The 12,375-nt window shown below is 54.0% G+C and overlaps 1 protein-coding gene and 1 long non-coding RNA gene across 2 annotated transcripts; one reads left to right on the top strand and one right to left on the bottom strand.

Annotated features, from left to right (window-relative positions):
- Nucleotides 1-3,626: 3,626 nt before the first annotated feature.
- Nucleotides 3,627-5,028, bottom strand: C2CD4D (C2 calcium dependent domain containing 4D). Its single transcript, XM_077916025.1, has 2 exons — nucleotides 4,207-5,028; nucleotides 3,627-3,944 (listed from the first exon to the last, which is right to left on the bottom strand). Exons 1-2 carry the CDS (start codon nucleotides 5,011-5,013, stop codon nucleotides 3,744-3,746), a joined length of 1,008 nt encoding a protein of 335 aa, XP_077772151.1. The 5' UTR covers nucleotides 5,014-5,028; the 3' UTR covers nucleotides 3,627-3,743.
- LOC144324602 (uncharacterized) lies at nucleotides 4,744-6,618 on the top strand. Its single transcript, XR_013390041.1, has 2 exons — nucleotides 4,744-4,879; nucleotides 6,243-6,618. It is a non-coding gene; the product is annotated as an uncharacterized LOC144324602 (long non-coding RNA).
- Nucleotides 6,619-12,375: the final 5,757 nt, after the last annotated feature.

Here is a 12,375-nt window from a genome sequence, read left to right as displayed (position 1 = left end):
GAGGCGGGGGACAGGGCTGGGGGGTGGGGCACTGGGGTCATGCTATACTGCTCTACCCTTCCCAGCCTGATGGTTGGCTTTGCTTCCGCTTGGGATCCTCTCTCTGTGTCTCTCCCAGCCAGCCCCTCCCTGTCCATGGTTCTGCTTGCTGTGCCTCTCTGTCTTTTCTCCTCTTCCAGCCTATCTTTCTCTGTGACTCCGGGTCTCTCAGGGCCCTTTCTGACCTCCTAGTGGTGGGCACGGAGTGGAGGCGCACTGCGCCAGCCAGTCCTGCCACCCCCGCCCCCCCACCAGACACCACAGGTAGGGCCGCCTCTCCAAGCCAAGTCATTGTGCCACTGTGCAGGGCAAGGAGGAAGTGACGGGGGCTTTGGAAGACAGGGTCCTGGCCTCTGGGCCTCACCAAATCACATGCCTCCTGGACATTCTTGGGTCTCTACCCCTTCCCCATCCCAAGCATGGGTGTCTGGGATTCTTTCTCCCTAGGGCCAGAAGGTGCCATGGTCATCCTTTTGGGAAGTCCCCCCCTCATACCTAATCTTCCTCGCTCCTGCTCCAATCACGGCCCCTTTTCTGGAAGAATCAGTCCTTTCAAAGTGGGGCAGTGATTTTTTTCCTCCTCAAGTTCATTCTTACTATTCTTAGGCAAGGAAGAGGAATCAGACAATCATTTCACCCCCCATGTGCCCAAGTTCCCTTATCAGACTGGGGAATCTCTATGCAGGGGCAAGCAGCCTGGAGGGAGAGAGGGTGGTAGTGGTGGCTTGGAACTGGGGAGCAGTCACCAACTTGTTTTCCCTTCCTCCCCACCCCTTAAACCACAGAAACCACTTAAAGCTCGGTGTAAGCCTGCACTTCCAGGGAGGGCCTGGTGGTGTGAAGGTGGAAAGCATGTGGGGCTTGGGCAGCTGCATGCCACATACTGCCCCAGCCCCATCCTTCAAGGGCCACCCCCTCTAGGAAGCCTGATGCAATGATTAGGACAACTTTTCTTGGGTCCTTTCTAGGAGGTCCATGCCTGAGGAGATCTGAGCCATGGGAGTGACCCAGGGACGGGGCTGTACCTCCTCCTCCCTCAACCATTAACACAAGGGAGGCTCTGTAACATATGTAGCTCTCCCAGCCTCTACCCCTCTCCCTTCCTGTCACAAAGGCCACTGTGGGTGGAGGGAACAGTAGGAGTTTGACCCCAGCTCCTGGCCCTGAACTTGCCATAGTGACCCTGCCCATACCACTCACCTGTCACTTAGGCTTGGACGCAGCAAGGAGTGCTGAAAGGCAGCAGCTCTGATTTTGGGAGCAAAAGACTTGGATAAGAACACAGCCTACTATTTCTTAGTCTTCAGTGACCACATCAGTGCAAAGGGGACACTAGAAACTGTCCTGTGAACAGGTCTTGTGCAGGCCTTGTGAATAGCAGTGTGCACACGGGATGGGTTCCCAGGACCTCATCTGTCCTGGGGCACTACCTGGCCTTAGCTGGTAAAATGGGAATAATGGTACCAAGCTTCTGGAGCGATGGTGATGATTACTGGGATAATCCAAGTAAGGTATGGGACCGGAGTACAAAGTCCTGTGGTTGAAAAGGATGTTTTGGTTCATCCCTCCCTCTTTCCATTCCTATAGTCTTCCCTTCTCTTTATCTGACTCCCCTTTCTTATGCCACTCCCTGCTTTCTTTTTCTCTACAACATATTACCAAATAACTTCTTTTTAACACATTTTACTTACTTATTTTGTAACTTCTCTGATCCCTGTGTCTGTTTTTTTTTTTTTTTTTATTCATGAGAGACACACAGAGAGAAAGAGGCAGAGACACAGGCAGAGGGAGAAGCAGGCTCCCTGTGGGGAGCCCGACATCGGACTTGATCCTTGGACTCCAAGATCATGCCCTGGGCCAAAGGCAGGCGCCAAACCACTGAGCAACCCAGGCATCCCCCTGTGTCTGTTTTGATCACTGCCTGGCACCTCGGTGGGGCCTCCCTACCTTGTGTAGGGAATGCATGAATGAAAGTTAAATGACCTCTACATTTCTTTCCAGGGACTTTCGAATAGGCATCAGATCCAGTTACTCACCCCAGGTTGTACGGGGGCAAGGGGGGATTTGGGCTTAAGTAGAAGGATAGTATTGAGGACAGGGCTAGAACCATGGGTGATTTCACAGACTGAAAAAATGGCAGCGCTGTCATCCTAGGCAAGGAGGAGACCCCTTCCAGAGTGACCTGGTTGAGAGGTGGCAGCTGGCATTTAGGGATATTATAGTGAGGAGATTAAGAGCCCAGACTCTGGGGACTCCTGGGTGGCTCAGTGGTTGAGCATCTGCCTTGGCTCAGGTCATGACCCCGGGGTCCTGGCATTGAGTCCTGCATCTGGCTCCCCACAGGGAGCACAGGGAGCCTGCTTCTCCCTCTGTCTGTGTCTCTGTCTCTCTCTCAAGTCAATAAATAAAATCTTAAAAAAAGAAGCCCAGACTCTGGAGCTAGACCCTCTGGGTTCGAATCTTAGCATCACTCCTCACTATAGGGATGAAGTCCAGCATCACATTGGATAACAATAGTACTTAGCCCTCCTGGGAGTTGCTGGGAAGAAGAAGTTGACAAATTGCTGGGCGCTAATCCTTGTAGTTGTCAGCACTTATTATTGTTTGGTCAATGCTACCACCTGGTGGACACCTGGAGCAAGGTTGCCCTGGCCCTGGGCTGGGGTGGCTGGTGGGGGTACCCAATCAGGGGAGGGAGAAGGCATCCCAGCCATCTGAACAGGGAAGTAAGTGTATGTTGTGTTACATTACACCTGTTGGGGTTTATCAGGATCCAGCAGGCTCATCCCTGGTTCAGGGCACCATGGAAACTAAGAAAGGGCCCAAGCGAGAGGGGGAAAGAAGTTGGGCTGGCCCACGCAGGGCTTTCCTCCTCCTCTCTCCCCCTACTCCGTCCTTCCCTCCCTCCCTCCCTCCCTCCGTCCCTCCCTCTCTCTCTCTCTCTCCTTCCGTTCTCTAAGCCTGGTCTGAGCCAACAGGAACCAACTCTGAAGAAGGTGGAGAGGGAGAGAGAAGAAGATCACTGCTGACATCAGGGACCTTCAGGTAGGAGGTGAACGCATCCTGACGTACATTTATCCATCTCCTTTGCCACCCTCCTCCTCCTCACTGGGGCAGCCTTTTTCAGGCATTGATGAGAACAACTCTCACACTCAGAACGTCTCCCACCTCAATCCCTGGGACATTTTATCTCTATCATTTGGTCTTCAAATGCTGCTCTGAGTATTGGCTGCAGCTTCACCCATGAGAGTAGCACAGAGAGGACGCCCAACTCAGCATCGTGAGCTGACATCTCCTGACTCACTTTCAAGACACAGACATTTCATCTGTCCTCAGGAGAGATGTGGGTACAAGTGGGGAGGTGGATGAGTAGGGGACTGCTGCTTTTCACTGTGAAGCCCCAAGGACATCCCCCCACCCCATCCCCGGAGGGAGGTGGAAGTTGGTTTCAGTCACTGAGCTTTTTCTGGAGTGACTCAGTGATTAGAGAGCTCCCTGAAGGGTTGGAGGCCCTTTGAGACCAAGCCCTAGGACCTACCTACCCCCGACCTATTTTTTTTTTTTAAGATTAATTTATTCATGATAGACAGAAAGAGAGAGAGAGAGAGGCAGAGACACAGGAGGAGGGAGAAGCAGGCTCCATGCCGGGAGCCGACGTGGGACTCGATCCGGGTCCCCAGAACCCCCGACCTATTAAAGGAGCTTCAGCAGCTCTTGGGGATGGGGTACAGGCTTGCTGGTGCCGAGTGTTCTAATGCCCGTGCGAGTCTGAGAACCAGCGCTAGAGAGCCGCTCCCATGCAGCAGGTACCAGGGATGAGCGGCTTCCATCCCTGGTGTAGTCAGGCCAGTGGGCAGAAAGTGGGCTGCAGATCTGGGTGTGGGGCGCCCACAAGAGGAGCCAGCCTGCCCAGGAGAGACGTTTTATTAGCAAAAATAAATACGGGCCGGGCAGCTGAAAGGAAGGGACCCAACTCCCGGAGGAGCCCTCCTGGGGGCAGAGCCGGCGTCCGTCTCCAGGCTCCGGCCTGCGCCCCCCGCCCCCCCGGACCTAGGCGCCGCCCCCGCCCCCGCCCCCGCCCCCCAGGGCCGGCAGCAGGGCCGCCAGGGGCGTCTCGCACTCCCCCAGCAGCACGTCCCTGCGGAGGCCCGCGCCCCGGTGCAGCACCTTGGCCCGCAGGCTGCGGGAGGCCAGGTCGGGCGGGCCCAGCCCGTCGAAGAAGAAGTCTTCGTTGAAGATGGGGTTGGCGCTGCAGCCGACCACGCGGCTCCGCTGGCCCCGGGGCCTGCCTCGCGGCCGCAGCCGCAGCACCACGCAGCAGCCGCCGCCGCCGCCGCCGGGCCCGGCCCGCGACCTGGGCAGGCCCTCGGCGCTCACCAGGCGCAGGCGCAGCCGCCCGGGCCCGGCCTGGTACTCGGCCGAGAGCCGCAGCTGCCCGCCGCGGGGCCCCAGGCGCAGCACGTTGTCCTTGGCGGGCCGCAGCGGGCCGCACAGGACGTCGGGGTGGAAGAGCGGCGGCCCGCCCGGGGAGCGCGGCTGCCACGGCTCGGGCGACGGGGCGCGGCAGAGGCGCAGGTCCGGGGCGGACACGTGCAGCCGCGGGAGCGCGGCGTTGGCGGCGGCGGCGTTGGCGGCGGCGGGGGCGGGGCGCGGCGGCGGCGGGTGGAACAGCGACTCGCGCCGGCGCGTGTGCGGGCTCTCGGGCAGGAAGGGGCAGCCCTCGCGGCCCGCCAGGTGCGGCAGCGAGCAGGCCGCGGGGAGGCTGCGCCCGGCCGGGGGCTCGGCACCGCCGGCGTCCGGGAGCCGGGGCGGGATGCAGAACCGCGGGATGCGGTCGGGGGTGAGGACGTTGGGACAGGCGCGGGCGGGCGGCGCCGGGGCTCGGCGCGCAGGGAGCAGGCTGCACGGCGCCCATCGCGGCGCGGGAGGCCCCGGCGGCCCCGGCCTGTAGCCGGCCTTCTCCAAGAGCCACATGCGGCGGGGCGGCGGGGCGGCGGGGGCGGGGCTGCGAGTGCCGGGCCGAGAGGGCGCAGGTTCAGCGTTCCTGGGGAGGCCTGCGGAGCACACGAGAGGCCGGGGAGGTGGGCTGGCGCTGGCCCTCCGCGGTGCACGCGCCCCCGACAGAGGGGGAAAAACGGGGGGTCTGCGGAGAAACGGAGGTGGGCACGGGACAGGCACGTTTCCAGGTGCAGGCCGTAGACACCCGAGATCTCAGACCCTGCCATCAGTGCCAAAGATGCCCACTCACTAAAGAGTGAGAAGGCCCAACACACCCCCTGGAACTCTAGGCCACTATTAGGAGAATGGAGGAACATTCTCGAATTATCAAAAGATCTGTAGGTCACAAACAGTGACTGAGAGCCCCACCCCTGCTGCTACATCCCGCTCCCCTGAAGAGACCGGGAGACCCTCAGGAGGCTCATCTTCTCCTCCCTCCCCCATCTCCAACTCAGACTCTCTCCCAAGGTCCCGCGGGTGCCCCTGGGCCTGTCTTCCCCGCAGCCACAGCGGCAGCCTAGAGCAAGCCTCTGCAGACCGAGCCATCCTTTGGCCCTTGCCCCACCTGTCCGCTCCCACTCCTCCCTCTCCTTTCTGAGCAGCTCCAGGCCAGAAGCACACTCGCTGCACACCTGGCTGAGGTCCTGCGAGCACCAGTCCAAGGAGACGCACCTCTCGGGGGTCAGAGACTACCCTCCAGCTCAAACCCCCGGTTGGCCTGCCCCAGCCTCCCGCCCTGCCGCCGCTTGCGGAGTCCGCAGGGCGGACAGGACAGGCCGTTGGGCCGCCACTCCCTCTCTCCACTCCTCTCCCTGGGAAACCACTGAGCACAAAGGCGGCATTGATTCTCGGCCACCCCCAGGGCCGGCTCCTGGAGGCTCCTCCGCCGCCGCCGCCGCCGCACCCCGGCGCCCCACCCGCGGGGCCGCAACCTTATGCCAGCGGGCCTGGGAGTCCGAGCCCACGACGGGCGGATCGAATGGACTCCCGGAGCGCAGGCCTCACCTGTGCTTCACCGCCTCCCGGAGGCCGCGGGTGTTCCGGAGCCCGCAGGGGAGCAGCTTCCTTTCCAGCTTGCTCCCCCAGCCCAGTCCTTCTGGGAGGAGCTGGCAGGGGCCTCCCGTGCCTAGTATGACCTCTTTTCCTGGATAAACAGAGCTCTGTCTCCAGCTCATCAGCCTGGCCTTCTTAACTCCTTCCTCCAGGTTTCTAGCAGCAAGCTAGCCCTAGGTCCTGGCCTCCTGGGAGGGCTACAACGGAAGAAGGAGGATGTCATCAGTGGGCAGTGGCCTCCACCCCTCTGTGCTGTTCTGGTCCCACCCTAGCCATGGTCACACAGCCTGCATATTCTACAAAGCCCTCCTTGCTGGACTCCTGCTTTGGCCCCCATCGCCTTGTTCTGGAGACATCCCAATGCACCTGAGTGGCTCAGTCTGTTAAACGCCTGCCTTCGGCTCAGGTCATGATCCCAGGGTCCTGGGATGGAGCCCCACATCTGTCTCCCTGCTCAGCAGGGAGTGTGCTTCTCCCTCTCCCTCTGCTGCTCCTCTTGTTTGTTCTCTCTCACTCGCTCACTCTCTCTCAAATAAATAAAATCTTTTAAAAAAAATAGGGGATCCCTGGGTGGCGCAGCGGTTTAGCGCCTGCCTTTGGCCCAGGGCATGATCCTGGAGACCCAGGATCGAATCCCATATCGGGCTCCCAGTGCATGGAGCCTGCTTCTCCCTCTGCCTGTGTCTCTGCCTCTTTCTCTCTCTCGGTGACTATAATAAATAAATAAATAAATAAATAAATAAATAAATAAATAAATAAATAAATAAATATAAAATAGCTCTTCGACAGAGTGACTTGCAGTGACTAGTTCTCTGAACTACACTGGCCCAAAGAAAAGTGACCAGGATCCAGATTTCTGGACATAGAGATGCTGCAAACAGAGCTGTTCTATCAGTAGGTCAAGCACAACCCTGCCTGTGCTCCCTGTCTTTGGCAGAAGGGTATTAAACTATAAACGGGGAGGGGCCCTCTCCTCCTCTTCCCTGCAGGCAGATCCTAGGAGGCACAGGCCACCACTTGCAAGACAAGAGCCTCAACAGTACCCACCACCCCTCAGTCTCTCAAAGCACCGGGCTCATTCCCCGCTTAGGATCTTTGCAGAAACTGTTTCCTCTCCTGGGACAACTCCCCTCTTTCATCCTTCAGATCTGGAAGCCTCACTGATAGCCTCCCATCTAAATTAGGGGCTTCTGTTGTATGCTGTCACAGCACACCATACTTTTCTGGCCTTGGTCACAGGTTTTCTTTATTTTCCTCTCTGATTTTTGTATGTGACTATTTACTTAATGTCTTACTAGACTGTAAGCATCATAAGGACAGTGCTTGGCACAGGCAGGTGCTCAGTCTGGATTTGTTAAATGAATTAATGACATTAAGCAGAATCATACTTGGATCAATTTATTCATCCATCCACTGTGCTAGGTACTAGGGATACATAGAATGGGGAGCTGGCTGAGAGGAGAGACAGACAATAAGCGTGCAAACAACAGCAACAAGATGCAAGAAACAAGATGGTTATTTCGATATCTGATACTTGAAAGGGCAAATGTTTCTTTTGTGGAGATCCCTGGTGACCTGCAGTCCTCTGATCCTGTGGCTCCTGACTCAGCTCAGCCCGGGTGTCCTTTCTGGGGATGATGGTCTGTGTGGAGTGCTACAGCCGAGAACTCATGGCTTTGGCATCAGTCGGAGGGGTTGAGGATCTCGGGTCTGTGATTTACTAGCTTGTGTGATCTCTGGAACAGAAATTAATCTCTCAGGGGTTCACCTTTCTTATCTGGAAGAGGGACATATCTAACTCTCAGAATTGGTATGAGGCTTAAGTGAGATAACATGGGCAACAGTTCAGCTCACTTCCGCTAAACAGAAACCTCAACTCAGTTTGATTTGACAAGACATTTTTGGCTTCTATAATAAGAAGTCCAGAGATAGGGTATGATTCAGCGGAGTTTGATTCCATGGCTTTCTTCATTCATTCAGTTACTAACTACCTGCTATGTGCCAAGCATGTGCTGGACTCGAGGACATAGCAATGAGAAAACATACATCGCCAAGCCAGGTGAAGTGGATACTTTAGCAAAGGGAGAAAGATAATAGACAAGAAAAAAAAGAAAGAAAAAAGAAAGAAAGAAAGAAAAAAAGAAAGAAAGAAAGAAAAGCATGGTTTGTGAGAAGGAAATCAGTGTTGGGAAGAAAATAAAGCAGGGGAGGATCAGAGAGGAGCACTCAATTTTAAATGGGGTGGTCAGGGATGGCCATCTTGAGAAGGGAATATTTCAGGAAGGACATGGAGAGAGGAAGATTTTCTGAGGCAAAAGCATTCCAGGCAGAAGGACTCCTCAGTGAGAGGCACTCAGGCAGAAGCATGCCTGGAGTGTTCAAGGAGGCAAAGTGGCCAGCATAGCTAGAACAGAATGAGTGAAGAGGAGATGGAGTCAGAGGGATAATAGGGCCAGATGCTGTTGGGGCTTGTAGCCACTGTGACAATTTTAGCTTTTACTTGAGCTGAGGAGTGCCATGACTTGTCATGTATTAAAAGAGTTGCTCTGGTCACTATGTTAAGAACAATGAAGGGGCCAAGGGCATAATTAGAGAAACCAGAGAGGAAACTATTGAAGTAATCTTTGTACAAAATGATTGGGGCCAGATCAGGGTTGTAGTAGTCAGTTTCTAGATCTGTTCTGAGGATTAAGTCAATAAATGGATCCGTCCATCCTCATCAAGAGGGAAAGAACGATCCAAGGTTTTTGGCCCAAGCAACTGGAAGAATGGAGTTACCGTGTGCTGAGAAGAGGAATGATTAGGAGCTCAGTTTTGTATCTGTGCCGTTTGAGATGCCTGCCAGACATCTAAATGGAGATACTGAGTAAGTGGTTGCATATATGAACCTGGACCTCAGAGGAGAGGTCCAGACTGGACCAAGTGTGGGTACCTAGAGACAAGAGAAATGAAGATGGAATTGAAAGCCATGAGACTTGAAGTGTAGGTAGAAAAGAGTAAGTATCCTGGGCCTGGGCATGCCAACATTTAGAGGGGAGAAGAGGAGAACCAGCTGTGCCAGATGCTGTGGCAAGATCCGGTAAGCTGAGGACTGAGAATTGATCATTGGATTTAGCAATGCACAGTCTTTGGGGACTTTTCAAAGAGCAGTTTTGACACAGTGGTGGGAACAGAAGCCTGGTTGAAGTGGGCTGCAGAAAGAAGGTTAGGGGGAAGAGAGAACAAAAAACAAAACCAAAACCAAAAATCTCCCTTGAAGAATCTGCTGAAAGAGCAGGGGGAGGTGGGGTAGTGGCCAGGGTGGGAAGTGGAATCAAAAGAGAATTCTAATTCATTTGAGAGAAAGAGAGAGAGAACATGAGCAGGGGGGAAGGTCAGAGGCAGAGGGAGAAGCAGACTCCCCACTGAGCAGAGACCCCAATGGATGCAGGGTTCAATCCTAGGACCTAGGGATCATGACCTGGGCTGAAGGCAGACGCTTAACCAACTGAGCCACCCAGACCCCCCAAGAGAGAAATTTGTATTTTATTTTAATTTTTTAATTTATTTTTTAAAAGATTTTATTTATTTATTCATGGCAGACACACAGAGAGAGAGGCAGAGACACAGGCAGAGGGAGAAGCAGGCTCCCTGCAAGGAGCCGGATGTGGGACTCCATCGAAGGTGGTGCTAAACCGCTGGGCCACCGGGGCTGCACCCAAGAGAGAAATTTTTAAATGACAGAGATAGGGCAGCCCGGGTAGGCATGAAGAAATAGGTTTTGATCATGAGAAATCAATCTGAGGGTTGTCCTTCGCCTGCTGTGTGGACAGTTCACCCAGTTACTGAAGAGAAGGGAGAAGGTGGAGGAGTGGGTGGTGGGAACTTGTTCCCTCTGAATGCTTCTGGAACAGGCTGCAAGGTCACCAGCTGAGAGTGATGATGGATGGAGGAGGAGGCGACACTGGGGTTTGAGTAGAGAGGACCAGGAAAGGAACAGTCACCCAGGAGGACAGGGGAGTGAATGCTCTAGGGAAATGCAAGGTGGCTGCTGGGCAGTATCGCAGGCAGTATTGCAGGCTTGCCTTTAGGACAGCAGCCATGACTTTATGCAGAGACCGAACGGCATAGTTGGGAGATTTTTTTCCAGCTGTGCTCAGTGGTACAGATGCAGGGGGAAAATGGGCAGAGATTTGGTTTAGGATTATGCTCAATCATTGACAGTTCACTTTCTGGCTCCTTCTCTCCTTCCATTTCCTTCTCTTCATGGATAAAATCAAGGGCACATACAAGAGTGCACATGACCTGGGTGGTACATCAGTGGGCCTGAGAATGATTATAGATAATCCAGAACCTGGCTGCATCAGTCAGGATCTGGTGAGGAAAATAGCACCTGCTGGGCAGTTCAACAGAGGGAGTTTAACACAGGGAACTTGTTATAAGGGTGTTGCAAGAGCTAAAAAGGCAGATAGGTTGGTGAGGACCATCTAGCAGGACCTGGAACTGGGGAGACACAGCCACTACTTGAATTGCCTTTCAAAGGAGAGACGGGGAGAACTACCCTTCTTGCTACTTCCCACCTTCTGATCTGCCACTAGAGCCTCTCGAAGATGGGTGACAGAGGAGCCTGGGAAATATAGGCTGTAGGTGCTAGCCCTGTGCAATCTAAGGCAGAGTAGGGGAGGAGTGGCGATCTGAAAGCCAACAAGCAAATGAATGGCACACTGAGTAGCCAAAAGCTGTCTTTTTTTAAAAAAGATTTTATTTATTTATTTATTTATTTATTTATTTATTTATTCATTCATTCATTCATTCATTCATTCATTCATTCATTCATAAGAGACACAGAGAAAGAGAGAGAGATAGAGACATAGGCAGAGGGAGAAGTAGGCTCCATGCAGGGAGCCCGACTTGGGACTCGATCCCGGGACCAGGATCACACCCTGAGCCAAGGGCAGACGCTCAACTGCTGAGCCACCCAGGCGTCCCACCAAAAGCTGACTTAATGAGAATAGTAAGATATCAGACCTGGGAGGAACTTAGAGGTTACCTCACCTATCCTTTCGTGTTTATAGAGCAGGAACAGACCCAGAAAGAAATGATGTGCTAAAACAGTAGCAGAGTTGAAGTTAGGAGCCAGATCTTCTAGCTCAAAGAACATCGTTGTTTTATTGAACTGTAGAGGTCTTTGGGCGCAGATCCAAGGGGTCAAACCCTAGAGGATTTGAGCAGAACTGTTCCCTTGAATGAGGCCCAGAGTGCTGTCTCCTCACCTCTTCCAGCTCCATCACTGCCACTCCTGGAGAACATCACACATGACGCCCCAATCTCTTTTTCCCTGCTGGTGCCATTGTAGAGGGACACCTGGAGGACTGGGCATAACAGAACTCATCTGGGTTCAAGCCTGATGAAAAGGCAGGCAGGGGACAGGACTTTCCTCCAATTGGCAGGCAACTGCTACAAGACTCCCTGGGCTTTTGGGTCTCGCTAAGCTATCTGTCCCATGGCCTGAGCAGTGGCCTCACGTAGCATAGTTTGCTACCAATGCTCACCATGGGTGCTGGCAGATGATGGAGTTGGTGATCTATTGTGTCTTACAGCTCTGGCTCCTTATCTAAGGCCTTTGATGAATGACTTAGCTTTGCAGTTCCAGGAAGGCCTTAGGGGCCCTTTCTTTAAGAGCTGGTATGAGCCACCAATGTTTCCTGCCTTCTTGAACTGGTTGTTCTTTTTTTTTTTTTTTTTTTAAGAGCTCTCTTTTTATTTTATTTAAAGACTTTGTTTATTTATCCATGAGAGACAGAGAGAGGCAGAGACACAGGCAGAGGGAGAAGCAGGCTCCATGCAGGGAGCCTGTCATGGGACTCGATCCCGAGTCTCCAGGATCAGGCCCTAGGCTGAAGGCAGCGCTAAACCGCTGAGCCACCCGAACTGGTTGTTCTTAATTGCCTTATTCACTCTTTGGCTCTCTTGGCACTTGACTAGGCACCTGGAGAAAACATGTCCTCTGCTTTAAGCAGAATAAGCTGCCACAAGTGTCTGGATGGCCAGTTGGATGCCACTCCATCTGCCTTTGTAGTAGTTGCATTCCAGATGATTTTTTTAAGTGTGGAGGCAGCAACTCTCCCTGTTTCTGCCCAGAAAGCTGTAATACTTGACCTCCTGGAGAGGAGAAGCATTTATCAAAGCCCTAGAGCCTAGAGAAGTGTTCCAGGAGCTGAGAACCTTACTTCCCTTACCAATATCCCTGCCTGCCCTCTGGCCTTACCCAGTCAAGCCTGACACCCCCAGCCCTGCTATGGGGTC

The sequence above is a fragment of the Canis aureus genome, chromosome 12 (genome assembly GCF_053574225.1).
Source record: "Canis aureus isolate CA01 chromosome 12, VMU_Caureus_v.1.0, whole genome shotgun sequence".
Taxonomy (NCBI): domain Eukaryota; kingdom Metazoa; phylum Chordata; class Mammalia; order Carnivora; family Canidae; genus Canis; species Canis aureus.
This window is presented reverse-complemented; position numbering and strand designations above follow the sequence as displayed.